The sequence below is a fragment of the Takifugu flavidus genome, chromosome 5 (genome assembly GCF_003711565.1).
Source record: "Takifugu flavidus isolate HTHZ2018 chromosome 5, ASM371156v2, whole genome shotgun sequence".
Classification (NCBI taxonomy): Eukaryota; Metazoa; Chordata; class Actinopteri; order Tetraodontiformes; family Tetraodontidae; genus Takifugu; species Takifugu flavidus.
The window spans coordinates 5,573,686-5,600,500 of record NC_079524.1 but is presented as its reverse complement, the minus strand read 5'-3'; the positions used below and the strand labels follow the sequence as shown (position 1 = coordinate 5,600,500).

Here is a 26,815-nt window from a genome sequence, read left to right as displayed (position 1 = left end):
CTTGAGTTTCTGTGACAAAATCCACAGATTTCACACACACATGATCGAGTTTGTAAAGGTGTTGCAGGTATTTTAAAGGTATTAAAAGTGTTAAAAATGATAAACACTTTGAGCTTTAGCCAAAATATATGTTGGAGCAATAAAATAGAGATAATTAACAGATGGTTTCAGTGTTTTTCTTCGGTCTTGCATTTGCAAACCATATATGCAGTTTAAAACATTTCTCTTTTCTTGAATCTATTATAAACAGATCTTTCTTTAATCAAGAGTTAAAACGCGGCTTTCCTTCTTATACAAACTGTACCATCAACATGAAACGGGACCGTTTGTAATGGTTTTTCCTGCAGAACCAGCCCCTCCTTCACCTGCTGACAGGTGTCTTCACGGCCCGTCTTCTTATTTGCACCTCTGCGGAGCGAACTGATCTGAATTGCAGGACGGTGTCACCACACCCAGACCGCTGCTGTCTCCGCGTCGCTGGTTCGATCCTCTGCGCGCACAGCCGAACCTCCGGGAATGGACCTGAAGCGCGGCCCGTCCGCGCTCCTCTCGCTCATCAGTAAGTTCGTTCTCCCGGTTCCTGCTGGGATTGGGCCGATTTAAAAGGTTAATGTATCGGTGTGTGTGTTTAATTAATCGTGGGGGTTCGTGTGTTTAAACAGGCGCGCAAAAGACGATCTAAAGGCGGCAGGAAGGAGCTGAAAATCGGACTTTTTCCATCTTTAGCCTTGCGTTACCATTAAACCAACACTAATATTTGGATTGTCCCAGTCTAAATTCTAATAATAAATGGAGTGATAAGTAATTTCAAAGCTATGGATAATTTATTGATTTTATAAACCGTTACTTCAGCATCTTGATGCTGTGATTTTTCTGGGGGGAAAAATCAACAGAAAATGGTGATAAAAATTCAATCTTTTTCCAGGAGGAAAATATTTTCTGAGCTCGCTAAAAATAAAAATAAAAAATATATAAAATGCCACTGACTGAAACAACCTTTAAAATAGGTTTGCTTTTCTTTTTCTTTCCTTTTAACCTGGTTAGTATTAGCATTCTGCACATTCTTGTGTGACGAACCCTCTGAAGTCAGAGTCCTGGTGGAAGATGCTGACAACAGAAATGATTTATCATTAGACAAGTACATGAAGTACTCTCAGGATCCTTTGTGTGACGTTAAAAGTCATGAAACGGTATAAGAAGCCAAAATCTCGTGCCATCATTTCAAACACTTTCAACTAAACTATTCATTAAACTACACAAAAGTGCTTTCATAAATCTTCCTGCGGGGGTAATTTTTATAATAACAGTAAATTCAGATTTATTTGTCTTTTTAGTTCTTACGAGCAAAGAACAGTTGTGTCACAAGTAGTAATCATGTTATTAACTTGTCATCTGCTTTGGAGCTCTAAGACTCCATCAACTGAAGATTAAAAGGAAAACAAACAGAAATCAACAGTATTTGAAGTTCAGTGGTGGATTAGGGGTTATAACTTATCTGATTTTCACCTTATTACCAACCTGTCAGAGTTGTGCCAGGTAATTTCATGCAAAAATTATGTTTTTCCGCAAAAACTGGAGCCTTGTTTTTCAGTATCGAAGGATGAAAATGTCAATTTTTGGAGCACATTTTGACGAAAGGCAAGCCCAGAGGGATATGTTCATGTTTCTGTTGCCATGATATCCACAAAACATTGGTCTTTGTTGGAAAAGTACAGAGTCTGATCCAATAATTAGGGAAGAATTCTCTGAATCGTGCTGCTTCATGACAGAGTGAGTCAGCCATTCATGATCAATATCAAACAGAAAAGGATGAGACATCCCCACCTCAGGACCTGAGAGAAAGGAGAGGCATGGAGCAAGGGGCCCCCAGAGGGCCCAGATGGAAAGATCCAGAACCAGAGCAGTCCTGTATGCGTCGGTTTCGCTGTCCTGCCTGCAGGAATGTGGGCGTCTGCAGTGGCGAGCCGGTGCAGGCACGGGCTCGCCAACCTGAGCCGCCCCGCATCACGACAGAAGCCTCCAACACAACAAAAGACTGCAGGCTCACATGTTGGACACACTCATTTAAAGATGAAACCGGGACAGAACATCAAACAAATGACACAGATTTTCCCTCTTCTTCTAGGTTTCGTGGTCTTCGGGCCAGATGTGCTCGCCAAGAGCGTCTCTTCCGGCACCTCTGTCTCCACAGGTATCGACCTGTAGTGTTTTTCAGTGTAACTGTTGCCACATTGGGGCAGTTTGTGTCATTAGTCCAGAACTGATGGGGGCAGTTTGGGAGTTTTTGTTAAAAAGTCTTGAGTTGCATCACAAAAAGCCTCGAGTTACATCACAGGGGTGACGTCATCTGTTATTTTTGCCTGGTAATGGGAAAATATAACATCTATTTCCAATATTTGATCTAATGATCTGTGGTTATTAGTCTGGTAATGTTAACTTGAGCAGCAAAGCATTAAAGTGTATCTTTATATACCCTTAATACACTTCACTTTAAATCTAATGTGCAGAAATATACTGACTTAATCAGGTTACCCACATTTTTATCCAACGGAGCATGACATGACATGGCCTAAATACATTTTTATCTCCAATGAACAATGTGATGGCGTGCTTTGCCAGTTCAAAAGGTAATGTTTGGTCATGATGCATTTTTCACAATGCTGCAGCTTCTTTGATGTCAGTTTTGCTGTAACAGGACAGGAAGTGCGCCCCCGTGTGGTTAAGCGGTCCACTCGCGACTGCGACAGCACGTTTGAGCATTACTGCATGAATAACGGACAGTGCATGCTGCTGGTGGACATCAATGAGCACCACTGCAAGTATGCGCATGTGTGTGTGTGTGTGTGTGTGTGAGAGAGAGAGAGAGAGAGGGCCTCTGTAATCTCACCTGTCTCTTGTGTTTCAGGTGTGAGGCGGGCTTCTACGGCCCCCGCTGTGGCAACCTGGAGTTTGTCATTCAGCCGGTGACGGAGGAGCAGATAGTCGCCGCCGTGTTCTGCGTCAGCCTGCTGCTCATTGGTCTGGCAGGAGCTCTGTTCTTCTTTTACAAATGGTGAGACTTTAAACTGTAAATGGATCCATTTTAAAATGCTCTTCTGCTGCTTTCAGTGTGTGTTTAGGGTTAAAATTGGTCCCTTTTTTGCTGGAAATGTGCTAAAATCAATTTGTTTCTCTCTCAGGTACAAGAAAAACAGGCTTACAAAGAAGACGGGACTGTGTCGACTGCACTGAGTGGAATATTCCCAGTTTGGTAATGAAAGGTTTCATCACAGCTGGTGCTCAGACACTGGTTCTGGTGGGATCTCTTCATCACGCCAACGCCGATCAGATGAAATCGCTCACAAAGACACGTCTCTGTGGCAACACCGGTTGTTTTAGCACCACGGCTCAGAGATTAAGTCAAAGTCTTAACAAATATAGCAAAACCCTGAGAATTTAGACTCGATGCTGTTGGTTTTCTTTTCTTTTTTCTCTCTGAGAGCAGCAGCTCATAATAATCATTGATGAGGTTCTGTTATATCAGCACCGTAGCTGAGCTACCTGCTGAGTTTGTTTCTAATTTATTGTAGACTTTAATTATTTTTGACCCTTTTAATGATTTTATTAAATACATTTAGTCTCTGATTCACCTTTTTCCTTTTATAGGAAGAAAACTAAAGATTTCTGCTGTCTTTCAGAACTATCGCTGTAGTAAGGAGCTGAAAAATGGATGTGATGTAAATAAAGCAAGATTATTTCAAAGATTCACCATGTTTCTATTTTTTAAACACCACCTTCATGCTGAATGATGCACTGGCATCATTCAGAGCTGAACGGACTCATTAAAAACACAATTTTAAATGATGAAATTATTCCTGGAATAAATCATGTTCATTTTACAGCTTGTTGGGAGCACATAATTAGCTATAACTACCACAGATATTCGTGCACAAGGCAGGAAAAAAGCCTCAGAAGTTCAGCCTGTGTGAAAACCTCCACGTCAACAAAGGCCACACATCAAATAAAAGAGAAAGGTAGAAAGAATAATACAATAAAGACAAAGTGCGCCTCATTTCTTTACACGATAAACCCAAAAGTACGGTAACACGGTTGACTGAGGCCTGCCGGGTGACGACCAGAATACCAAACAGCACAAATCGCTACTTTAAAGCCAAAAGTCGAACATTTCCCGTGAACACCGACGGTAAAGGTTCTTCTGAGCTGGAGTTAGTGGTCTGGCCTGCAGAGCGTTTCAGAGGTAATGAGCCGTTTTAACGCCCGACACAAACATCAAGACATGCTCTTAATACTAATCAGCAGTGGTGATTACACACAAAGATTAACCAAGATGCAGATGTTGCTCCTTTTAAGGGGCACTTACAATCACATTAAGATGCACACACACACACACACACACACACACACCACACACACACACACACACACACACACACACACACACAAATCCTGTCATTCGTGTTCATTTATATATACGAAAACCGGTCAAAAGCCTAAAAGCATCGGGAAACGGTGATGTTCCTGTGTCGCGGCTTCATTATTGCATCAGTAAATCATTCTAATGGCGTGTGAGTAATGCGCTTTAAGCCGTCAACAAATCCACGTGCACGCGTTTGTTTTGCAGCTCAAGGTGGATTCATGTCATATTTGCAGGACGCTGCGGCAGCTCTGGGAATGTAGAGCTGCCGGTCCACCTTGAGATGCCTCCACACGGGCAGGACCGTCACAGACACCAGGACGGACGGATAAAGTGATGCACCTGTACGGCTGCATCATTGACCAGGTCGAGGACAGGACGAGGACAGGACGAGGTCGTCCTCTCAAACAGGAAGCGCGTGACGTCCTCGCAGGTGTTTCCCAGAGCTCCCGACAGGAACCCAACAATTCCTTCCAAGCTTCGGATCGAGTTCCCTGCATTCCCCGCGCTGGTGATGGACGATCCCGCGCCCACAGACACAACAACATTCCTCCGCGCAGCATCCCCACCGCGCCAAGGTGGCCTCTCTAAGGTCACGGAGACCCGTTTTACCACACCACAAGACACAGGCGCAGAGAGGTCCCGGCGCATGTTACGAAACATCATTTGATCGTATCAAACTGAGATAATTTTGTTGGAACCGTTCCCCAAGGGGCCGATATTACTCATCGTTTCAAAATCAATTAAAAAAGCGGTCGTGCGTTTGCGACGTTGCGTTGAATCTACAACCTTTGCTCATATTTGTACCCGCCCCCGGCTATAAATCGCTATGGCTTCCTGTTTCTACAGATCTGTTACTTAATAATGGCGTTGTGAGCGTGGGGCCATCAAGAGTTTCCCCACCACGAGACGAGCAGGAGCGGAAGCAAAAACAGTTAAAAATAAATCCCAGACAGATTGTTTGTTTTAATGGTGACGAGAATCCAGCCGGAATGGTTTTTCCCTCCAATGTAAGACTTAGTAATCCCTGACAAAACCTCATTGAGAGCAGTCATTAAATGCAAAATGTGTTGCCCCAGGTTTTACACACACACACACACACACACACACACACACACGCGCGCGCGCACACACACACACACACATGCACCCACACTGAGGGCAAGACGCACACACCCTCTTTGAAGGTAAGAGGCTGGCCTATAAAAGAGTGCTTAACACAACCTCTTTACCAGCAAGTGACTCACACACACACACACACACACATACACACACAGATCAGCAGGGGATTGTCTCACACTCCACACTCTTCTGCTGGGATATGAACCTTTTCATCCTCACCTGCCTCCTGTGCTTCGGTAAGTCCCACTCTCACACCTTTGTGCAGACAGGAAAAAAGGGGGAAATGGTAGAAAAAGGTGGGAGGACTCAGGGGGAGCGAGGAGCCACCGGGAGTCGTCTTCACACAACGGTGGCATGAACTGCTCTCAAAAACGCCGGTCGGATTGAGAAATCCAGCAGTTCTGTTTATTTGAGATAGCTCAGCGAGTCATAATTGCTCTTGTCTGGTCTGATTGATACATCCAGGAAGACTGGAGCCCTGGAAGTGGACTGGTTGTACTGGTTTGTGCGTTAATGTAGCATTTGTCTGACTTGTCGGCTTAAAAATGTCTGAATAGTTTTAAATGAGTCATCAGATTTCTGAATGGCAACAGAACGACTTTTGAGTCCCTTTTATTGCTTGTTTCTGGTAACGTCAGGTCTTTCTGGCTTCTGCTCCCAAGCAAGCGTTGACACAGAACTGCTGAACTTTGACCTCCCGCTCTCGGTTCCTTATCTCACGCATATTTCATCTCTCGTTGGTGGCGTCGGCAGTGGTCTGCAGCACCCACTCCAGTCAGGGATCCGATGATTCCGCCGATGGCGCCGGGGATGGCGGGGACCCGGTGAGTCCGGCCCCCTCCGACGGCCTCCAGAGTTCACTGGACGATGACGACAACCTGGACATCGACGTGGAGCCTTCAGGGGGGCAAGCTGGACACGGCACCGTTCATGGTGGGACGAGGACCAACCGCAGAGGTGCTATGTCGCTCTTTCACCTTTTGACGCGTCTTTGCCGCCCTCTCAGGTTCCCCGGATACCGATGTCCATCCAAAGGGGGGGAAGAAAAAGAAAGGCAAAGGAAAGAAGAAGAGCAGATCCATGAGGAGGAGCACCACCCCTCTCAACCCTGAGCACGCGCTCCTCACCAGCGGGTACACCTCCACCTTGATAACCACGGAGGATCCCTGCATCTCCACCCACGAGCATTACTGCGTGCACGGCAACTGCAAATCCATCGACGGCCTGCTGGAGCCCGTGTGCACGTGAGTGTTTGCGTGCGTCCCGCCTCTGACGCCACCTGACGCCACCTGACCCGCTTCCCTTCTCTCAGGTGCTGGAAGGATTACGACGGCGAGCGCTGCGAGATCCACTCTCTGGGCTCCAAAACGGAGGAGAGCGGCAGCACCAAGCTGGCCCAGACCGTCCTGGTCATCATCGCCGTGGTCCTGTCGGTCATCAGCTGCTTGGCCATCCTGCTCATGACCTGTGCTCAGTGAGTGCACACACCCAGATCCATCTTCCTGGCATTGGAACGCGCTAAAAAAGCCCAAACATGAACACACCCAGGCTGCTCAGGCTTCATCTACCGTCTGTGCCCGTCACATCTGAGTCCTACTGCTCTTGCGGGACGATGTGCGACAACACCGGCCAGTTTATCGCTCCTCCTGTGATCAATGTGTAACCGAGTCTTGGCTGCGATAAGGAGCAGGGTCAACAGTCCACAGTCAGGACGCTGAATGAGACGCTTCTGTCCTCTGCAGTTACAGGTCACATCGAAACTTCCTGGCATCCTACCTGGGGACGGCCACGGAGCAGGAGAAGCTGCAGAAACACGCGGGCGACGTGGTGGTGTGACGGCACGGGGCGACGCTCGGGGAGGTAGGAGGTGCATTTCTGCTCTCGGGACATATTTTGGATGTGTGTTTCCACCCGTGTGTGCAGGGGCCTGATTGGGCTCTCGTGAACGCCAGATTTCCGTGCACTTTCTCTACCCCAGGGGTGTTTTCCCTCTCCGACCACTATAAAACGTTCTAATTGTCGTCCAGGCAGCTCCACGTCTCACTCTTTTTGCATACATGTAAATATGCAGGACTTAATTGGATTTTCTAACAAGAATATGATCTTCTGTGTCATCTGTGGCTCGTTAACTCTATCTGTTAATGAAAGAGCTGCTGCCGATCAGTGGGAAACATTTGAAGGGAGCTGGTCCTGGACTTCCTGTGGGGGATCTTTCCGTTGCAGCTTCCATCCAAATATTTTAATCAAGTCAAACTTCTTCTCACGTGAGCTTTAATCTGACCGAGAAAGAGGTTCGTTTGTTGAGGAGGAATTATCGCAGATAGGCTGGGAGTGTTTCAGCCCGTCCCCTCCCTGCCTGCTATCCCACGCACGCGCACACGTGCACATGCACACCTGTGTGTCTCAACAACACTGACACACTGACTGGAAGCTGCAAGTGCCTGCTCAGGCAATCGTCTATGTCCTGCAGCATATTCGGTCATTTTAGCCGTCGGCGCCACTCGGCCTCGTCCATCGTGTTCTCGATACGACATCGGTGACCTTAGATGTGGTTTCTTCTTCCCTCAGCTGCCCACATGGTTCAAAGATGAAGCTGGACGACGTCAGAGACCCTAGGAAACAGAAGAACGGATAATGCACTACGTTATAAGCTGTACGAACAAGAAACAAAAGAAACATACAAGAGAATGTAATTTATTTAGTGTAATTATTTATTACTATTTGTACGCTGGACTATCGTTTTGATGTGTGTTCTATTGAACGTAAGCTAAGCATTCAGTGCGTTTCATGTTCTCTAGATTTGCTCTTTATTTATTGCACCGCTGTTGTTGTAGGTCAGACAAAACACTCTTTATCTCACTGTGGGAACAGGATGGAATACAACCAGAAATAAAGTGTCTCATTGTTGAGCTTGTTTGGTTTTGTTTTCACAGTTCCCGTCTCAGGGAAGGTCTGTTTCAGGTGTGACGCGCAGCAGGGGAATGATTCAAAATGATTTTATGAACAATTACCGCACGCCGCCGTCTCACTAAATGCACACTTCCACGGTAATTTTGTTGCTATGAGACTGGCCTGCTAGGGGGAGAACAGACATGTCTGACGTTGGGACGTCTTTAATAACACAGACAACAGAAATGACATCATAATGATTATCATCAGAACAGAAGAGCCGAAAAGACGCCGCAGACAGAAAACCTGATTTAAGCTGCAGCACAAAGCTATAAAAACTGTAAATCCTGAACACCATCATCAGAGAAATGATGTCACACCGCTGCATGTATAGTAGTAATGATGTATTGGTGAGGTGAACGGGGTAACAACTTAAAAGAATTAGGCCTCAGATATTCTACCCCTGGCCTTAACTAACCCCATTTTATCGTATAATCCAGATGAGAACACATGCCCCACCCATCCTGGTCCGGACTGTCCCATATTCATCCTAAAATATGCAACATGTTGCAAAAAGGGGAAGTTGAGTTGTTTGAATTGGATCTGCTTCGACTGTGAGTCACCTCCAGAATGCTGCCATTTCCGGATGACAAAGCTTTTGTTTAAAGACGTGTGGGGTCGCGTCACGGAGGGAGGGAAAAGGTGGGCAGTTCACCAATGATAGCGGCGATCACAGGTCCACATTCCACCTAAGTGTGTGTGTGTGTTGTGTGTGTGTGTGTGTGTGTGTGTGTGTGTGTGTGTGTGTGTATGTGTGTGTGGGTGGGTGAGGGTGTGTGCCAGTGATACAGAGGCAGCCTTGCTCAAACATTAATTCTTTCACTTATTTATTCATAGGCCATGATTTGATCAGGGTGTGGCGAGCTGCTCCGGTTTCAGGGGGCCATTCATCTATTGTAGGCGTCCATGAGAAATAGAGTAAACACACAGGCGCATGGCTGGTCATCAATACTTCACTTCAATAAAGGATCCGCTGGAATTCACGGGTGCGGTGCCATTTTTTTCCTCTGCGTAACAGCATAAATGAAAGTTAGCCACTCTGAACTACGAGACAGACTCCTGATAAGTATTATATGTACTGCAATAAAAAAACACACCTGATTCTGTTGTACCATTACTATGGTGAAAATTAAAGTGACAGATGTTGATTTTACCCTTTAATTCCTCCGTCATCTTATATGCAACTTACCCATTTAAATGAATATAAAAGTGGACGAATATTGAGCAAGGAACACATATTTAAAAGTGACTGAATAAGCAAATCATACGACGAAAAACACGGCAGCCTATTACTTTTCATTGTTTTATTGATTTTAAACTTCATTGCTGAGCATTGAGCATTTGAGTAAAGCCGAGCGCGCCCCCTGCTGGTAAGATTTTGAAGCGTGGAAGCGTCACCTGTGCAACCATCACTGCTCAGGTGTAATTGATTGATTGTACTGCGTTAAAAAAAACAAAAACTGGCAAGCTGATAGGTGACAAGACACGGATGAATGCCCCCTCCCCTCAACCTTTACTGAACGTGCACAGGCTTCAGCATAATTAGCTCTTGTGCAACATTGTGACATTTAGCACATTTCCTGTGCTAAATCCTGGGGGTGTTGAGGTGTGAATTTATCTGTGAGGTCTGACGTTGCTGCACAACCGGCCCTCCGGCATTAACCCTGTGCTTCTACACCATGAAAGCTACGGCGCCTCATTTTCAGCTGCATAAACTGAAAGAGAAAGAAATTAAAAGTCTTTGATGCCATCCACGCAATGCGAAACTTGAGGTTCTGTGAACGGGTCGGTGGAGACGAGGAGCTCATTCCTGCATTTCAGATGTTCTGATGATCTTCTTGATCCAGCGCAGATGCTCTTCAGTAATGTAGGCGTACACTCCGGGGACCCTGCCACATCCATCACCGAAGGAGGTGACCCCCACCAGTGCCCCGTTGCACAAGAGCGGCCCTCCTGAGTCGCCCTGAGGTGAACAGACATGCACATGGTTTCACACAAGCTCAGCGGAGGCAGTTATGGCAGGTCGCTCACCTGCTGCACAAACCCTACCTGACAGGCGTCCTTGTTCTCTGACCCTGCACATATCATTGCCTTGGTGATCACAGGCTCGGGGCCGTAGTATTTGGAGCACTTCTTTCTGTCCACCACTGTCACGTTGACAGACATCAGGACATTGGACGTTTTCTTGACAGCCTCGTTTGTCTGCCCCCATCCAGCAGTCAGACAGCTGCTGCCGGTTTTTGGCTTCCTCTTAGGGCTCTCCAGGTGGAGAAATTTTACGGTCTTTGTTTGCTTTGCTGCAGTTTCAAGCTGAAATAAAGACAACAAACAGATCTTTGTGTCGAACTGCTGACGGCTCGTCTTCCTCTAAAATGACCGTCACCTTACCTTCAGCATCATCAGATCATTGTAATAAATTTCATTTTCAACTTTATAAGCCGGATGTGGAATGCTGTGTGTAACCTTAAACACCTGCCAGGACTCCTTTTGTCTGATGGAATGCACCCCCAGTGCTACGGTCGTCATTCTGTAAGTGCAGAGAGGCAACGTTGGAATGTACGCACCTGCCCTTTTGTAGAGACAATGTGTGATCACGGATGTGTGATATAGTTCCTACTTTTCACAGTGGGCAGCTGTAAGGACCCATTTTGGATTGATCAGTGTTCCTCCACAGAGCTTTTTGGGGTTTGTCACCAGAGCCATGTAGGGCATCGAATGGGGCTTCACTTCTTTACCACCAATAATCTCAGAGCCATGGCCTAAAGAGGAGGGAGGAGATAAACTTTTACTTATCTTGCATCAAAGAACTCGACAAAGGGGTCCGAAATGGACTCTGCTGGTTACAGTTGATTCTCAGCATTAATAAAAAGACTCACCTGGCTGGACAACCAAAAGGACGGCGCAGGAGATGAGGACAAAACCCTCCGGGGAGAACATCTCTTCTGATCTCTCTTTGATGTGAGACACTGAAACCCACCCTGATGCACACACTTGCTTTTATGTGTCCTGCTCAAAAGGATGTGGTTCTGTGCGGAACATACACAGCTCAGGGGAACATGCGCTCAAGTCGTCACCACCAGGGGTCCAGATGCTGTGGGCCCCTTTACCCGAAGTCGATGTCACCATCTTTTTCGATACGTGACTGGGCCCGGCGTGGAACAGCCGCCACAGCACTTTGACATGTACCAAAATAAGACCATGGTTAAAAACCTTGTATAAGAACCCACAACCCTGAGATCAGGTGCAGAAAAGTCAAACCGTAAAGACATAAAAGGTAAAACTGTCCACATTTTATAATTTAACGTTCTCCTGAGTAACACGTTAACCAACAAAATCACAACTCGATGGCTCTTAATTTGAAAAGCAAGAACCTGTCAGGGTCTACTGAAACAGCTGAGCCGCGTTTCTGTTGAGCTGAGTCATGTTTCTACAGTCTCTTTCGGTTCGTGCACACAGAGCTGTGAGTCAGTTCCAGACAAGTTTCTCTTCAGACTTCGACTTCGTCTGAACTCTAGTGTGGATCAAACAACCCAACTGGCTTACAAGGGAACCCTGGTGCAGTTACTCGCAGTCGGAGTACAAATGAACAATTCAGTGAACCAACGAGGGGAAGAGGACAAAAGGGAGGCAGTGAACAAGGAAGAAGAAATGACAAAACACAAACGTGTGAATATAAATAAAGAGACAAGAAGAGGTAGAAAAATTTGGAAAATGTCTCATGGGCTAGTGGGGAGGTGAAGGCCTGTGTTACTATAAGGCCAAAGGAACATTGTTTGTTTTTGTGCTACACAAACCTGCTGGAGGGGCTGGAGTTGCCTTTTTGGTTCTGGCCCATTGATGTACCAGGTTTTCTTCTTCCTCCTGGTTTTTAATCTTCCTGGACAATATGTGTTTTCGAGCAATACTGCCCCAAATGAGCAGCTGTTGTATCTACCTGTCGCTGTCCTGGTGGTTCATTCCACTTTCAAACCTGCAGTAAGTGAAGCAAAGCAAACAAAGGTCTCAAATCTTTCAACATGCTCTGCCCAATCAAACCGAATCTCCAGAACTCTCCTGCTGGAAAAGAGGATATAGGAGTCTATCCCAGCACTCGCCGCCCTCTTCTGACTGCTAGAATATCCAGGAAACTTTGATGAGTCGTGTTTCCAATTGGGTCTTGTAGCTGACATGACTGAAAAGCTCTGAAAGAGCTCAGAAGAACTGAACTGATCTGTGGTGTATTCTGAAAAGCTACATCTGATTGTTGCCATAACTTTCTCATTCAAAAAAATGCCCCCTCTCAGGCCCCTGACATAAAGGGTTTCGTTTAAATGACCTGAAATTTTAAAAAGTAGGAAAAAAAGATAAAGGAAGCTCATATTTCATCATCAGTCTGAAGGGTTGTCTTCCTAGAACTGTTTTGAGCTTGGCTTTGTGGTGAGATCTCAGTTTACCAAAGGAAGTCTAGAGTTGGTACAAAAATGTCACTCTGGAGAAACTGGTCGTTTTTTTTATTGAACCATGCAGAAGAAAGCCAAACTGAGAAGGACCTAAAAACGCTATAAGATTTCAATTTTAACATTCACTAAACTATGTAGAAAAAATACTGTGAAAGATTAATCGCCATTTTAGAGTCAGCTTCAGACGCGTAAAGAGAAAGCCTTTTAAAAAATCCACTCAATGTCACAGTTGAAGCTCTGTGAACGGGTCGGTGGAGACGAGGAGCTCATTCCTGCATTTCAGATGTTCTGATGATCTTCTTGATCCAGCGCAGATGCTCTTCAGTAATGTAGGCGTACACTCCGGGGACCCTGCCACACCCATCACCGAAGGAGGTGACCCCCACCAGTGCCCCGTTGCACAAGAGCGGCCCTCCTGAGTCGCCCTGAGGTGAACAGACATGCACGTGGTTTCACACAAGCTCAGCGGAGGCAGTTATGGCAGGTCGCTCACCTGCTGCACAAACCCTACCTGACAGGCGTCCACGTTCTCTGACCCTGCACATATCATTGCATTGGTGATCACAGGCTCGGGGCCGTAGTATTTGGAACACTCCATTCTGTCCACCACTGTCACGTTGACAGACATCAGGACATCGGAGATTTCCTTGACAGTCTCGTTTGTCTGCCCCCATCCAGCAGTCAGACAGCTGCTGCCAGTGTTTGGCTCCGTCTTAGGGCTCACCAGGGAGTGATATTTCACGTTCTTCGTTTGCTTTGCTTCAGTTTCAAGCTGAAATAAAGACAACAAACAGATCTTTGTGTCGAACTGCTGACGGCTCGTCTTCCTCTAAAATGACCGTCACCTTACCTTCAGCATCATCAGATCATGTATATAAATTTCATTTTCAACTTTATAAGCCGGATGTGGAATGCTGTGTGTAACCTTAAACACCTGCCAGGACTGCTTTTGTCTGATGGAATGCACCCCCAGTGTTACGGTCGTCATTCTGTAAGTGCAGAGAGGCAACATTGGAATGTACGCACCTGCCCTTTTGTAGAGACAATGTGTGATCACAGATGTGTGATATAGTTCCTACTTTTCACAGTGGGCAGCTGTAAGGACCCATTTTGGATTGATCAGTGTTCCTCCACACATGCCTGTGGTGTTTGTCACCAGAGCCATGTAGGGCATCGAATGGGGCTTCACTTCTTTACCACCAATAATCTCAGAGCCATGGCCTAAAGAGGAGGGAGGAGGTAAACTTTTACTTATCTTGCATCAAAGAACTCGACAAAGGGGTAAGAAATGGACTCTGCTGGTTACAGCTGAATCTCAGCATTAATTAAAAAAAAGACTCACCTGGCTGGACAACCAAAAGGACGGCGCAGGAGATGAGGACAAAACCCTCCGGGGAGAACATCTCTTCTGATCTCTCTTTGATGTGAGACACTGAAACCCACCCTGATGCACACACTTGCTTTTATGTGTCCTGCTCAAAAGGGTGTGGTTTCTGTGTGGAACATACACAGCTGAGGGAAACATGCGCTCAAGTCGTCACCACCAGGGGTCCAGGCTGCGGGCCCCTTTACCCGAAGACAATGTCACCATCTTTTTCAATACGTGACTGGGCCGGCGTGGAACAGCCGCCACAGTACTTTGACATGTACCGAAAATAAGACCATGGTTAAAAACCTTGTATAAGAACCCACAACCCTGAGATCAGGGGCAGAAAAGAAAAGAAAACCGTAAAGACATAAAAGGTAAAACTGTCCACATTTTTTATAATTTAACGTTCTCCTGAGTAACACGTTAACCAACAAAATCACAACTCGATGGCTCTTAATTTGAAAAGCAAGAACCTGTCAGGGTCTACTGAAACAGCTGAGCCACGTTTCGGGTTGAGCTAAGTCAGGCCAAAGGTCAAAGGAACATTGTTTGTTTTTGTGCTACACAAACCTGCTGAAGGGGCTGGAGTTGCCTTTTGGTTCTGGCCCATTGATGTACCAGGTTTTCTTCTTCCTCCTGGTTTTTAATCTTCCTGGACAATATGTGTTTTCGAGCAATACTGCCCCAAATGAGCAGCTGTTGTATCTACCTGACGTTGTCCTGGTGGTTCATTCCACTTTCAAACCTGCAGTAAGTGAAGCAAAGCAAACAAAGGTCTCAAATCTTTCAACATGCTCTGCCCAATCAAACCGAATCTCCAGAACTGTCCTGGTGGAAAAGAGGATATAGGAGTCTATCCAGCACTCGCCGCCCTCTTCTGACTGCTAGAATACCTGGGAAACTTTGAAGAGTCGTGTTTCCAATTAGGTCTTGTAGCTGACATGACTGAAAAGCTCTGAAAGAGCTCAGAAGAACTGAACTGATCTGTGGTGTATTCTGAAAAGCTACATCTGATTGTTGCCATAACTTTCTCATTCAAAAAAATGCCCCCTCTCAGGCCCCTGACATAAAGGGTTTTGTTTAAATGACCTGAATTTTTAAAAAGTAGAAAAAAAAAAGATAAAGGAAGCTCATATTTCATCATCAGTCTGAACGGTTGTCTTCCTAGAACCGTTTTGAGCTTGGCTTTGTGGTGAGATCTCAGTTTACCAAAGGAAGTCTAGAGTTGGTACATGAATGTCACGCTGGAGAAACTGATCGGTTTTTTTTATTGAACCATGCAGAAGAAAGCCAAACTGAGAAGGACCTAAAAACGCTATAAGATTTCAATTTTAACATTCACTAAACTATGTAGAAAAAATACTGTGAAAGATTAATCGCCATTTTAGAGTCAGCTTCAGACGCGTAAAGAGAAAGCCTTTTAAAAAATCCACTCAATGTCACAGTTGAAGCTCTGTGAACGGGTCGGTGGAGACGAGGAGCTCATTCCTGCATTTCAAATGTTCTGATGGTCTTCTTGATCCAGCGCACATGCTGTTTAGTAATGTAGGCGTACACTCCGGGGACCCTGCCATATCCATCACCGAAGGAGGTGACCCCCACCAGTGCCCCGTTGCACAAGAGCGGCCCTCCTGAGTCGCCCTGAGGTGAACAGACATGCACGTGGTTTCACACAAGCTCAGTGGAGGCAGTTATGGCAGGTCGCTCACCTGCTGCACAAACCTTACCCTATAGGCGCCCTTGTTCTCTGACCCTGCACATATCATTGCCTTGGTGATCACAGGGTTGGAGCTGTAGTATTTGGAGCACTCCATTCTGTCCACCACTGTCACGTTGACAGACATCAGGACATCGGAGATTTCCTCGACAGCCACGGCTGTCCACCCCCATCCAGCAGTCAGACAGCTGCTGCCAGTTTTTGGCTCCCTCTTAGGGCTCTCCAGGGGGAGATACGTCACGTTCTTTGTTTGCTTTGCTGCAGTTTCAAGCTGAAATAAAGACAACAAACAGATCTTTGTGTCGAACTGCTGATGGCTCATCTTCCTCTAAAATGACCGTCACCTTACCTTCAGCATCCTCAAATCATTGATTAAAATTTCATTTTCAACTTTATAAGCCGGATATGGAATGCTGTGTGTAACCCTAAACACCTGCCAGGACTGCTTTTTTCTGATGGAATGCCCCCCCAGTGCTACGGTCGTCATTCTGTAAGTGCAGAGAGGCAACGTTGGAATGTACGCACCTGCCCTTTTGTAGAGACAATGTGTGATCACGGATGTGTGATATAGTTCCTACTTTTCACAGTGGGCAGCTGTAAGGACCCATTTTGGATTGATCAGTGTTCCTCCACAGATGTTTGTGGTGTTTGTCACCAGAGCCATGTAGGGCAGTGAATGGGGCTTCACTTCTTTACCACCAATAATCTCAGAGCCATGGCCTAAAGAGGAGGGAGGAGGTAAACTTTGACTTATCTTGCATCAAAAGATTCAACAAAGGGGTCTGAAATGGACTCTGCTGGTTACAGCTGATTCTCAGCATTAATAAAAAGACTCACCTGGCTGGACAACCAAAAGGACGGTGCAGGAGATGAGGACAAAACCCTCCAGGGAGAACATCTCTTCTGATCTCTCTTTGATGTGACACTGAAACCCACCCTGATGCACACACTTGCTTTTATGTGTCCTGCTCAAAAGGGTGTGGTTTCTGGGCGGAACATACACAGCTCAGGAGAACATGCGCTCAAGTCGTCACCACCAGGGGTCCAGATGCTGCGGGCCCCTTTACCTGAAGTCAATGTCACCATCTTTTTCAATATGTGACTGGGCCCGGCGTGGAACAGCCGCCACAGTACTTTGACATGTACCGAAAATAAGACCATGGTTAGAAACCTTGTATAAGAACGCACAACCCTGAGATCAGGGGCAGAAAAGTCAAACCGTAAAGACATAAAAAAAGATAAAACTGTTCACATTTTATAATTTAACGTTCTCCTGAGTAACACGTTAACCAACAAAATCACAACTCGATGGCTCTTAATTTGAAAAGCAAGAACCTGTCAGGGTCTACTGAAACAGCTGAGCCGCGTTTCTGTTGAGCTGAGTCAGGCCAAAGGTCAAAGGAACATTGTTTGTTTTTGTGCTACACAAACCTGCTGGAGGGGCTGGAGTTGCTTTTTTGGTTCTGGCCCATTGATGTACCAGGTTTTCTTCTTCCTCCTGGTTTTTAACCTTCCTGGACAATATGTGTTTTCGAGCAATACTGCCCCAATGAGCAGCTGTTGTATCTACCTGACGTTGTCCTGGTGGTTCATTCCACTTTCAAACCTGCAGTAAGTGAAGCAAAGCAAACAAAGGTCTCAAATCTTTCAACATGCTCTGCCCGATCAAACCGAATCTCCAGAACTGTCCTGGTGGAAAAGAGGATATAGGAGTCTATCCCAGCACTCGCCGCCCTCTTCTGACTGCTAGAATACCTGGGAAACTTTGAAGAGTCGTGTTTCCAATTAGGTCTTGTAGCTGACATGACTGAAAAGCTCTGAAAGAGCTCAGAAGAACTGAAGTGATCTGTGGTGTATTCTGAAAAGCTACATCTGATTGTTGCCGCAACTTTCTCATTCAAAAAAATGCCCCCTCTCAGGCCCCTGACATAAAGGGTTTCGTTTAAATAACCTGAATTTTTAAAAAGTAGAAAAAAAAGATAAAGGAAGCTCATATTTCATCATCAGTCTGAAGGGTTGTCTTCCTAGAACTGTTTTGAGCTTGGCTTTGTGGTGAGATCTCAGTTTACCAAGGAAGTCTAGAGTTGGTACATGAATGTCACGCTGGAGAAACTGATCGGTTTTTTTTATTGAACCATGCAGAAGAAAGCCAAACCGAGAAGGACCTAAAAGCGCTATAAGATTTCAATTTTAACATTCACTAAACTATGTAGAAAAAATACTGTGAAAGATTAATCGCCATTTTAGAGTAAGCTTCAGACGCGTAAAGAGAAAGCCTTTTAAAAAATCCACTCAATGTCACAGTTGAAGCTCTGTGAACGGGTCGGTGGAGACGAGGAGCTCATTCCTGCATTTCAAATGTTCTGATGGTGTTGTAGTGTTGTATGAAACACGCAGCTAAACCGCCAGCAAAGAACCAGGGAGATGTATTTCGTAGAAATTTTCTTTACTGGAAACGGTGAAAACTGTGAAGCACATTACGTATACTTTCAGAACAAGTCAGATGTTCGTACAATACATTGCACTCATCTATAAACATTTTCGCATATAACCACGTAATATTACATAAGTCATACAGGTAAGTATGTAACATAAACTTACGGCGTTGCCTTGTTAACAGATCGACGTGGATGGCAAAGTTTCACAATGGATTGGGATCCGATATCCCGTGCTAGATCTGCTCATGGCCTCTGTTTACTACCGCGAAGCGGAACCGGAAGCGCCAAACAGAAAACCGGAAGTCGCTCTATTCGAAAATATTATTAGCTAAATTAATTACAAAACAATGAATTACAATTGTAAACACTTCGAATATATTTCTTAACTTATTAACATTTTTAACATATATAAATTGAGATATTTATTATTTAGAAGTTATTCATGAAAAGTGCCTGCGGGCAGGCAGTACACTCCCGCCTGGCCTCTATGAGGCCACTATAACAACTAAACACAAGAAAAATCAGTGCTTTGGCAAAAGAAGGATAAGTTCAGTTACAGGTCTTAGAAAAGTCTTTACATGACCCTGGTCACTGGTCTTTACTTCCACTTTCCTTACGCGATTGTCCTTCCCAAGGAATGTCGCAGTGACCCGAGCCATGGGCCAGCTGTTGCGAGTGACCTGCTTATCTTTGAGCAGGACAAGGTCATCAACTTGCAGGTTTGGTCGTGAAACAGTCCATTTTTGTCTCTTTTGTAGTGTAGGTAAGTACTCTCGCCTCCATCGTGTCCAAAACTGGTCAGCGAGAGCCTGAACCTGCCTCCATTGCTTGGTGTACAAGTCCTTGTCGAGGAAAGTTCCTGGAGGGGGTGGAAGGCATGATTTTTGGGTGAGAAGCATTGACGGTGACAGGATGAATGGGTTCTCAGGATCTGAAGACACTGGAAGAAGTGGCCTTGCATTTATGATGGCCGTAACTTCGGCCATCACAGTGCACAACACCTCGTGAGTAAGGTGTACTTTGTCCTGAAGGAACATTGAGTCCAGAATTCTCCGAGCAATGCCATCATGCGCTCCCAGGAGCCTCCCATATGGGAGGCATGAGCCGGATTGAACTGCCAGCTGCAACCTTGATCTTGCAGGTATTGTTGCATTGTTCTGTCCATTCCTAACTCCTTAGATGCTCTGATGAAGTTAGTGCCTCGATCGGATAAGAGTGACTTGGCAGGGCCTCGTAGTGCAAAGAATCGACGAAGAGCGTTTATGCAGCTGGATGTATCTAGAGATTCAATAACCTCTATATGCACAGCTCTCGAACTCATGCAGCTAAACATGATGGCCCAGCGCTTACTTTGTGCCTGTCCACCTCTGGTGCGTCTGGTAGCTACTGTCCAGGGCCCAAAGACGTCGAGGCCGACATGGGTAAAAGGTGGACACATTTTGAGGCGTTCAGTTGGTAAATCTGCCATGCGTTGTTCTTGCTGTTTACCACGCAGTTTGCGGCAGGTAATGCATTTGTGGATAACAGAGCTAACAAGTCTTTTACCTCCCAAAAGCCAAAGCCCTGCAGCTCTAATTGCACCCTCAGTTAGGTGACGGCCTTGGTGCTTCACCTGCTTGTGGTAATGACGTGTAAGCAGGAGGGAGATGTAGGAGTCTTTTGGAATGACGATTGGGTTCTTCTCTGAATTATCAACCTCTGAATGCTTGAGTCGACCCCCTACAGCAATGAGACCATTGACGAGTACTGGGCTGAGCTTTAGCAAGGGGCTTTGCCTAGGAATTGGTTTATTGGCTCGAAGAGCACTCAACTCTTTTTCAAAGGTGGCCATTTGTGTCTCTTTCAGAATGACGTGTCTGGCTTGAGTCATTTCGTCCACTGTTCGAGGAAAGGGACATTTGTGCCAGCCTTTGCATTCACTGTTTGTATTTGTGCCGTTGAATGATTTAGCGATGTGGATAAGAAATGCCAGTGCTCTCACAAGCGACTCAAAGGTGGAAAAGCGTTCAAAACGATTGCAAGTAAGTACTTGGAGATAAGTAGCATATGACTTAACTTGCAGCCTTATTTCACAGTCCTTCTCTGGTTCAACTAACTCAAACATTTCTCTCAAGGTTTTGTTCTCAACAGGCGGATGGTAGATGAAGGACGGTCCAGTAAGCCAGGTTGACTTTGCTAGTTGAGAAGGTGTCAGCGACCTGGAGGCATGATCCGCGGGGTTTTCTTCTGTCCGCACATAGTGCCACTGTGTTGGCTTTGATGACTGGCGAATGCGTTGCACTCTATTGTGGACATACGTGTAGAATCTCTTAGACTCATTGTAAATGTAGCCTAGGACTACTTTACTGTCCGAGTAGAAGTGAACTGCGTCTAGATGCTGGTCTAACTCGTCCTTGATTAGATCTGCCATCTCAACAGCCATGACGGCTGCGCAAAGTTCAAGCCTAGGTATCGTGGGCTCTGACTGGGGTGCTAGTCTAGCTTTGCCCATCAAAAATCCTACTTCAACTGTGTTGTCTGGTTGAGTGGCTCTCAAGTAGGCTACACTGCCTATTGCCTTAGTTGAAGCGTCGGAGAATAAAAGTAGTTCCTTGGTCTTTGCTAGACTGAGTGAGGTAGCTGTGTAGGTTCTTGGGACATGAAGATCTTTCAGACCTGCAAGGGAATCTCTCCAGGTTTCCCATTTGCCTTTCTTGCCCTCTGGAAGTGGTGTGTCCCATTCTGAGCATTCTGTCGTAAGCTCTCTGAGTAAGGCTCGTCCTTGGATTGTAACTGGTGCCAGTAGGCCTAGAGGGTCAAAGACACTATTGACTGATGACAGAACGCCGCGCCGAGTAAACGGCTTGTCTGAAGTGGCCACTGAGAAGGTGAATGTATCCTCCTTTGTCTCCCAAATTAGACCTAGACTTCGCTGCGACTGAGGTTCTTCACCACCAAGATCAAGGTCTTTAAGGGCTGCTGCACAATCCTCGGGACAGAATGCCTCCATGACTGCTTGAGAGTTCGAGGCAAACTTGTGCAGGCGCAAGTTGGACTCCGCGAGTGACGCTTGTGTTCTCTGGAGCAGGTCGATTGCCTCGGCTGGAGAGGGCACAGAGATCAAGCCGTCATCAACATAAAAATGCCTCTCTACGAAGTTGACTGTGTCAGTGCCGTAGTCCTTTGCTCCTGCTTGGATGGCCTTTCTCAGTCCATAAACAGCAACTGCGGGAGATGGCGAATTTCCAAATACATGGACGTTCATACAATAATCAATGACCTCCTTATTGACATCATTGTCCTTATGCCACAAAAAACGAAGGTAGTTTCGGTGGTCTTCACGGACCATGAAACAATAAAACATTTGCTGTATATCAGCCATAATCGCCACAGTCTCTTTCCTGAAACGGAGGAGGACCCCAATGAGCGTATTATTTAGATCGGGGCCTGACAGGAGGACATTGTTTAGAGAGATGCCAGAGTACTGGGCGCTAGAATCAAAAACAACCCGTATCTTATTGGGCTTTTGTGGGTGGTAAACCCCAAATGTTGGAAGGTACCAACACTCCTGTCCTTCTTTTAATGGAGGTGCCACCTCAGCATGACCATTGGCAAAAATGTCTTTCATGAACTCAACATATTGCTCTTGCATTTTAGGCTTCCTTTGCAGCTTGTGTTTGAGAGATAGGAAGCGGCTTAGGGCAAGCTCCCTGTTGTTCGGCATTTGTTGGCGAGGCTCTCTAAAGGGAAGTGGGGCGACCCAACTATTGTCTTTGTCTCTGTACATTCCTCTACCCATGATCTCTAAGAAGAGTGTGTCCTCTATAGAGGGAGCTGGTTTGTTGTCGTTTTCTGTGCGGTTGAACACTGTTTGTCCGAGTGTTTTGTCAGGTGCTTTCCTTTCCCTTTGTGTTGATGAAACTTCCTTCAGTTGCAAAAAGTTGTCACAACGTCCAAACGCTGTAGGGCGGCCATTTTCAAGAATAACTGTCTTTAAGGTGCTGACTGTGGGCGTATGAGTGCTCCCCAGGCATACCTCTCCTACCACCACCCAACCTAAATCTAGGCGCTGGGCAAAGGGGGCTTGATGGGGGCCGTTGATTTGTTCCCTGACTTTATGCGCACGCAAGACATCCCGGCCTAGTAGCAGGAGTATTTCTGCTTTCTGGTCCAATTCTGGAATAAACTTGGCTACACGCCTGAGGTGCGGCTGGTTCATTACAGCACTCGGTGTTGGAATTTCACTCCTATTATTTGGAATGTCCTGACATTCGATCAGCGGGGGCAATGAGATTACTACAGACCCATCCAAGGACTCTAACTGAAAGCCTTCAACCATTTTGCCCCATGTTTCGACAAGGCCAGAGCATGTTCTTAGGTTGTAGCAGAGAGGCTCGGTTTGAATGTCAAATAGTTCAAAGAACTCCGGCCTAGCTAAAGAACGATTGCTTTGGTCGTCCATAATTACATACGCATTAACTGCTTTGTCCTTCTGACCTTTTGGGTACACCCTTGTGAGACATATTTTTGAACATGAACGACCCCAACGACCTGGTCCGCACACCGCTGTACAGCTTGAAGTCATTTCAACTTCGTTCGAAGTGTGTTCTCCCTCCCCGCCATCATCTTGAACGGGTGGAGGAGCCTTGTATGTCTGAGGTGGAGGTCCTGGATGCATGACGGTGTCGTGGCTTGTACGGTCACACTCGGTGCACTTTACTGTAGATTTACAGTCCCTGGCGAGATGTGAGTCTGAGGAGCAACATTTAAAGCATATTCCTTTCTCTTTTAGGAAGGCCTTCCTTTCGTCCAGTGGTTTGCTCCTAAAGGTCCTGCACTTTGTGAGCGGGTGGGGCTTGTTGTGCAATGGGCAGTTTTTGTTTATGTCCTTATCTGGAGCTGAAATGTTTGTTTTGTGCACAGCAACTGGTTTGCTTGCGCTTGCGTATTTTAAGTTGGTTTTGAATTGTGTTTGACTGTTTTGAAGAGCAAAACTAGGATCATTACGTTTCTTTGCCTCTTTGCATACAAACTTGCAAAAGTAACTGAAAGGTGGGAAATATCCGTTGTTCTCCTCTTTGTAATTGGAGCCATGAGACACCCACTTCTCTTGGAGTGCATATGGGAGTTTGTCCACTATTGGACCTATTCCCCTTGAAGTGTCCAAGTAAGACAGACCTGCCAAATATCCATCTTCTTTCGCCCCTTGGATCTCCTGCAGCAAATCCCCTAATTCGCGTAGTTTTATATTGTCTTTAGGTAGTAGTTTAGGGAAGCTGTCCAATCTCTGAAAAAGTGACTTTTCAATCATTTCAGGCGCCGCATAGCACTCTTGTAGTCTTTCCCATGCTCTTGCTAAAGCTAATACAGGGTTATTGACGTGGACAGAGCGTATGCGCTTCACTTGGCTACTCGAGTCCTTTCCCAGCCATTTTGTCATAAGGTCGAGCTCCTGAGTTGGTGTGAGATTGACCTCAGCTACAGCACCATTAAATGAGGAGGACCAAGCTCTGAAGTTTTCTGGCCTGTCGTCATATTGGTAGAGACCTGAAGTTATTAGGTCTCTGCGTGCCATGTGTTGTGCGAATGGCTCAGCTGGGTGGGGAGCATAGGGTGTTGCATTGGACGGGGTTAAAAAGGGATTGAGGTCGCTTTGGGATCGCACATAGTCTTTAGTTCTCTCTCTTTTTACTCTCTCAGACACAGAACTCCTTTTCTCCTCTTCTATTGCCTCTGCTTCTTCTAATACTTCAGCCTCTGCTTCAGCTGCTTGAGCTTCTCTTTGCAACGTTAATGCTGTAGAGCAGCATCAATCTTTGTCTTTTCCACTATTAGCTCAGCTTCCTTAGTTGCATAAGATGCTCTTACCTTCGCTGCCTCGGCTATTGCACGAGCACGAGCAGCACTCCTTGTAGAAGATGTTGTGGAGCATTTGACTCGCAGCTGAACCTTTCACTGATGCCATTTTGACCACGATGAAATGTCAAATGCCGCCTTTTCACTGTAGTGTTGTATGAAACACGCAGCTAAACCGCCAGCAAAGAACCAGGGAGATGTATTTCGTAGAAATTTTCTTTACTGGAAACGGTGAAAACTGTGAAGCACATTACGTATACTTTCAGAACAAGTCAGATGTTCGTACAATACATTGCACTCATCTATAAACATTTTCGCATATAACCACGTAATATTACATAAGTCATACAGGTAAGTATGTAACATAAACTTACGGCGTTGCCTTGTTAACAGATCGACGTGGATGGCAAAGTTTCACAATGGATTGGGATCCGATATCCCGTGCTAGATCTGCTCATGGCCTCTGTTTACTACCGCGAAGCGGAACCGGAAGCGCCAAACAGAAAACCGGAAGTCGCTCTATTCGAAAATATTATTAGCTAAATTAATTACAAAACAATGAATTACAATTGTAAACACTTCGAATATATTTCTTAACTTATTAACATTTTTAACATATATAAATTGAGATATTTATTATTTAGAAGTTATTCATGAAAAGTGCCTGCGGGCAGGCAGTACAGGTGTTCTTGATCCAGCGCAGATGCTCTTCAGTAATGTAGGCGTACACTCCAGGGAACCTGCCACATCGACGACCGAAGGAGGTGACCCCCACCAGTGCCCCATTGCACAAGAGCGGCCCTCCTGAGTCGCCCTGAGGTGAACAGACATGCACGTGTTTCACACAAGCTCAGTGGAGGCAGTTATGGCAGGTCGCTCACCTGCTGCACAAACCCTACCTGACAGGTGTCCTTGTTCTCTGACCCTGCACATATCATTGCCTTGGTGATCACAGGGTTGGAGCTGTAGTATTTGGAGCACTTCATTCTGTCCACCACTGTCACGGTGACAGACATCAGGACATTGGATGTTTTCTTGACAGCCTCGTTTGTCTGCCCCCATCCAGCAGTCAGACAGCTGCTGCCAGCGTTTGCTTTGCTGCAGTTTCAAGCTGAAATAAAGACAACAAACAGATCTTTGTGTCGAACTGCTGACGGCTCGTCTTCCTCTAAAATGACTGTCACCTTACCTTCAGCATCCTCAGATCATTGATTAAAATTTTCTTTTCAACTTTATAAGCCGGATGTGGAATGCTGTGTGTAACCCTAAACACCTGCCAGGACTGCTTTGTTTTGATGGAATGCCCCCCAGTGCTACGGTCGTCATTCTGTAAGTGCAGAGAGGCAACGTTGGAATGTACGCACCTGCCCTTTTGTAGAGACAATGTGTGATCACGGATGTGTGATATAGTTCCTACTTTTCACAGTGGGCAGCTGTAAGGACCCATTTTGGATTGATCAGTGTTCCTCCACAGACGTGTGTGGCGTTTCTCACCAAGAGCCATGTAGGGCATCGAATGGGGCTTCACTTCTTTACCACCAATAATCTCAGAGCCATGGCCTAAAGAGGAGGGAGGAGGTAAACTTTTACTTATCTTGCATCAAAGAACTCGACAAAGGGGTCCGAAATGGACTCTGCTGGTTACAGTTGATTCTCAGCATTAATAAAAAGACTCACCTGGCTGGACAACCAAAAGGACGGCGCAGGAGATGAGGACAAAACCCTCCGGGGAGAACATCTCTCTGATCTCTTTTTCATGTGAGACACTGAAACCCACCCTGATCAAAAGGATGTGGTTCTGTGCATCAGGGGATTTAAGAGTCAGAAGGAAAATGCACTCAAGACGTCACCACCGTCACAAATCTTAACCACGTAGTCTTGTGCAACTGTGGTTAAAAAAGTGGGATGGAAGTGTGGAATTGCAGTAGTCATGCCAGCAGCTACTGGGATGAGAGTCATTCGTGAACATGGGCAGGTAACCAGCTAATTGTAGATCAATCACCACTAGTCTTTGTTAAAATCTTTAACACTGATGTTAATGGCACAATATGTATGAGATCACACCTTGAAAATAATGCGGTGACACAATGTTCATGCTTTTACCTTCAAAACGATTACCTGATTCCTCTGAAAATGTCATAGGAGAATCCAGACAGACATTCACTTGTTATAAACAATTCCCAAAACAGGCCCGTCCTGTTCTGACTCGTCGAGTCTCCGGGCAACTTTGAAGAGTCCTGTATTTCCAACAGGGTCACCTTTAAGCCGACATGAGCGAAAAGCTCCTAAAGAGCTCAGCAAATTCTCGACTCTTGAAATGCTGCACGTTGCAACAACATTGTGTGAAACCTCAGACCCCCGAAACAAGGGTCCTCTGCTCACATGTGAGCTTCAACTTAAAGGTCTTTACTTGCAAGAACAGTCACAACAGCAACAAAATAAATCTGCTAGTCATCTGTAACACTGAACCTGCACACAGAAAGATACAATTTAGGTAGTTTGGATTTCAATTCGGTTAACTTGTGCGAGTAC

The 26,815-nt window shown here is 45.8% G+C and overlaps 6 protein-coding genes and 2 long non-coding RNA genes across 8 annotated transcripts; 2 read left to right on the top strand and 6 right to left on the bottom strand.

Annotated features, from left to right (window-relative positions):
- Positions 1-370: 370 nt before the first annotated feature.
- On the top strand, positions 371-3,741 carry LOC130525838 (proepiregulin-like). Its single transcript, XM_057033056.1, has 5 exons — positions 371-559; positions 2,126-2,191; positions 2,696-2,819; positions 2,906-3,052; positions 3,180-3,741. Exons 1-5 carry the CDS (start codon positions 517-519, stop codon positions 3,229-3,231), a joined length of 432 nt encoding a protein of 143 aa, XP_056889036.1. The 5' UTR covers positions 371-516; the 3' UTR covers positions 3,232-3,741.
- A 1,877-nt stretch (positions 3,742-5,618) lies between these two features.
- areg (amphiregulin) lies at positions 5,619-8,445 on the top strand. Its single transcript, XM_057033034.1, has 6 exons — positions 5,619-5,772; positions 6,290-6,469; positions 6,543-6,780; positions 6,849-7,010; positions 7,279-7,396; positions 8,105-8,445. Exons 1-5 carry the CDS (start codon positions 5,736-5,738, stop codon positions 7,370-7,372), a joined length of 711 nt encoding a protein of 236 aa, XP_056889014.1. The 5' UTR covers positions 5,619-5,735; the 3' UTR covers positions 7,373-7,396; positions 8,105-8,445.
- A 1,329-nt stretch (positions 8,446-9,774) lies between these two features.
- On the bottom strand, positions 9,775-12,734 carry LOC130525494 (granzyme K-like). Its single transcript, XM_057032323.1, has 6 exons — positions 12,280-12,734; positions 11,362-11,658; positions 11,103-11,244; positions 10,874-11,012; positions 10,535-10,795; positions 9,775-10,448 (listed from the first exon to the last, which is right to left on the bottom strand). Exons 2-6 carry the CDS (start codon positions 11,420-11,422, stop codon positions 10,290-10,292), a joined length of 762 nt encoding a protein of 253 aa, XP_056888303.1. The 5' UTR covers positions 11,423-11,658; positions 12,280-12,734; the 3' UTR covers positions 9,775-10,289.
- A 224-nt stretch (positions 12,735-12,958) lies between these two features.
- On the bottom strand, positions 12,959-14,532 carry LOC130525496 (granzyme A-like). The gene is made up of 5 exons (XM_057032326.1): positions 14,267-14,532; positions 14,004-14,145; positions 13,775-13,913; positions 13,436-13,696; positions 12,959-13,349 (listed from the first exon to the last, which is right to left on the bottom strand). The coding sequence occupies exons 1-5, from the start codon at positions 14,325-14,327 to the stop codon at positions 13,191-13,193; spliced, it is 762 nt and encodes a 253-aa protein (XP_056888306.1). The 5' UTR covers positions 14,328-14,532; the 3' UTR covers positions 12,959-13,190.
- A 1,010-nt stretch (positions 14,533-15,542) lies between these two features.
- LOC130525497 (granzyme K-like) lies at positions 15,543-17,732 on the bottom strand. Its single transcript, XM_057032327.1, has 5 exons — positions 16,848-17,732; positions 16,589-16,730; positions 16,360-16,498; positions 16,021-16,281; positions 15,543-15,934 (listed from the first exon to the last, which is right to left on the bottom strand). Exons 1-5 carry the CDS (start codon positions 16,906-16,908, stop codon positions 15,776-15,778), a joined length of 762 nt encoding a protein of 253 aa, XP_056888307.1. The 5' UTR covers positions 16,909-17,732; the 3' UTR covers positions 15,543-15,775.
- Positions 17,733-18,439: 707 nt separating this feature from the next.
- Positions 18,440-19,497, bottom strand: LOC130525501 (uncharacterized). Its single transcript, XR_008950506.1, has 2 exons — positions 18,612-19,497; positions 18,440-18,475 (listed from the first exon to the last, which is right to left on the bottom strand). It is a non-coding gene; the product is annotated as an uncharacterized LOC130525501 (long non-coding RNA).
- A 4,988-nt stretch (positions 19,498-24,485) lies between these two features.
- Positions 24,486-24,958, bottom strand: LOC130525500 (uncharacterized). Its single transcript, XR_008950505.1, has 2 exons — positions 24,658-24,958; positions 24,486-24,521 (listed from the first exon to the last, which is right to left on the bottom strand). It is a non-coding gene; the product is annotated as an uncharacterized LOC130525500 (long non-coding RNA).
- Positions 24,959-24,965: 7 nt separating this feature from the next.
- LOC130525951 (granzyme K-like) lies at positions 24,966-26,021 on the bottom strand (the record flags this gene model as incomplete). The annotated part of the gene is given in 6 exon segments (XM_057033267.1): positions 24,966-25,097; positions 25,183-25,377; positions 25,648-25,652; positions 25,708-25,765; positions 25,767-25,843; positions 25,961-26,021. Coding segments are annotated over 6 exon segments (528 nt in total), but the record flags the coding sequence as incomplete, so codon positions are not given.
- Between the last annotated feature and the right edge of the window lie 794 nt (positions 26,022-26,815).

Bases quoted from the DNA above. Each gene is read 5' to 3' on its own strand.
- LOC130525496 (XM_057032326.1), bottom strand. From the start codon at position 14,327: ATGTTCTCCCCGGAGGGTTTTGTCCTCATCTCCTGCGCCGTCCTTTTG. The intron at 14,146-14,266 runs GTGAGTCTTTTT...CCTCCTCTTTAG, and splicing joins CCTTTTGGTTGTCCAGCCAG to GCCATGGCTCTGAGATTATT. The intron at 13,697-13,774 runs GTAAGGTGACGG...TCTTTATTTCAG, and splicing joins ATGATCTGATGATGCTGAAG to CTTGAAACTGAAGCAAAGCA.
- LOC130525494 (XM_057032323.1), bottom strand. From the start codon at position 11,422: ATGTTCTCCCCGGAGGGTTTTGTCCTCATCTCCTGCGCCGTCCTTTTG. The intron at 11,245-11,361 runs GTGAGTCTTTTT...CCTCCTCTTTAG, and splicing joins CCTTTTGGTTGTCCAGCCAG to GCCATGGCTCTGAGATTATT. The intron at 10,796-10,873 runs GTAAGGTGACGG...TCTTTATTTCAG, and splicing joins ATGATCTGATGATGCTGAAG to CTTGAAACTGCAGCAAAGCA.
- LOC130525838 (XM_057033056.1), top strand. From the start codon at position 517: ATGGACCTGAAGCGCGGCCCGTCCGCGCTCCTCTCGCTCATCA. The intron at 2,820-2,905 runs GTATGCGCATGT...CTTGTGTTTCAG, and splicing joins ATCAATGAGCACCACTGCAA to GTGTGAGGCGGGCTTCTACG. The intron at 3,053-3,179 runs GTGAGACTTTAA...TTTCTCTCTCAG, and splicing joins CTGTTCTTCTTTTACAAATG to GTACAAGAAAAACAGGCTTA.
- areg (XM_057033034.1), top strand. From the start codon at position 5,736: ATGAACCTTTTCATCCTCACCTGCCTCCTGTGCTTCG. The intron at 5,773-6,289 runs GTAAGTCCCACT...TGGCGTCGGCAG, and splicing joins CACCTGCCTCCTGTGCTTCG to TGGTCTGCAGCACCCACTCC. The intron at 6,470-6,542 runs GTGGGACGAGGA...CCGCCCTCTCAG, and splicing joins TGGACACGGCACCGTTCATG to GTTCCCCGGATACCGATGTC.
- LOC130525497 (XM_057032327.1), bottom strand. From the start codon at position 16,908: ATGTTCTCCCTGGAGGGTTTTGTCCTCATCTCCTGCACCGTCCTTTTG. The intron at 16,731-16,847 runs GTGAGTCTTTTT...CCTCCTCTTTAG, and splicing joins CCTTTTGGTTGTCCAGCCAG to GCCATGGCTCTGAGATTATT. The intron at 16,499-16,588 runs GTAGGAACTATA...CTGCACTTACAG, and splicing joins ACAGCTGCCCACTGTGAAAA to AATGACGACCGTAGCACTGG.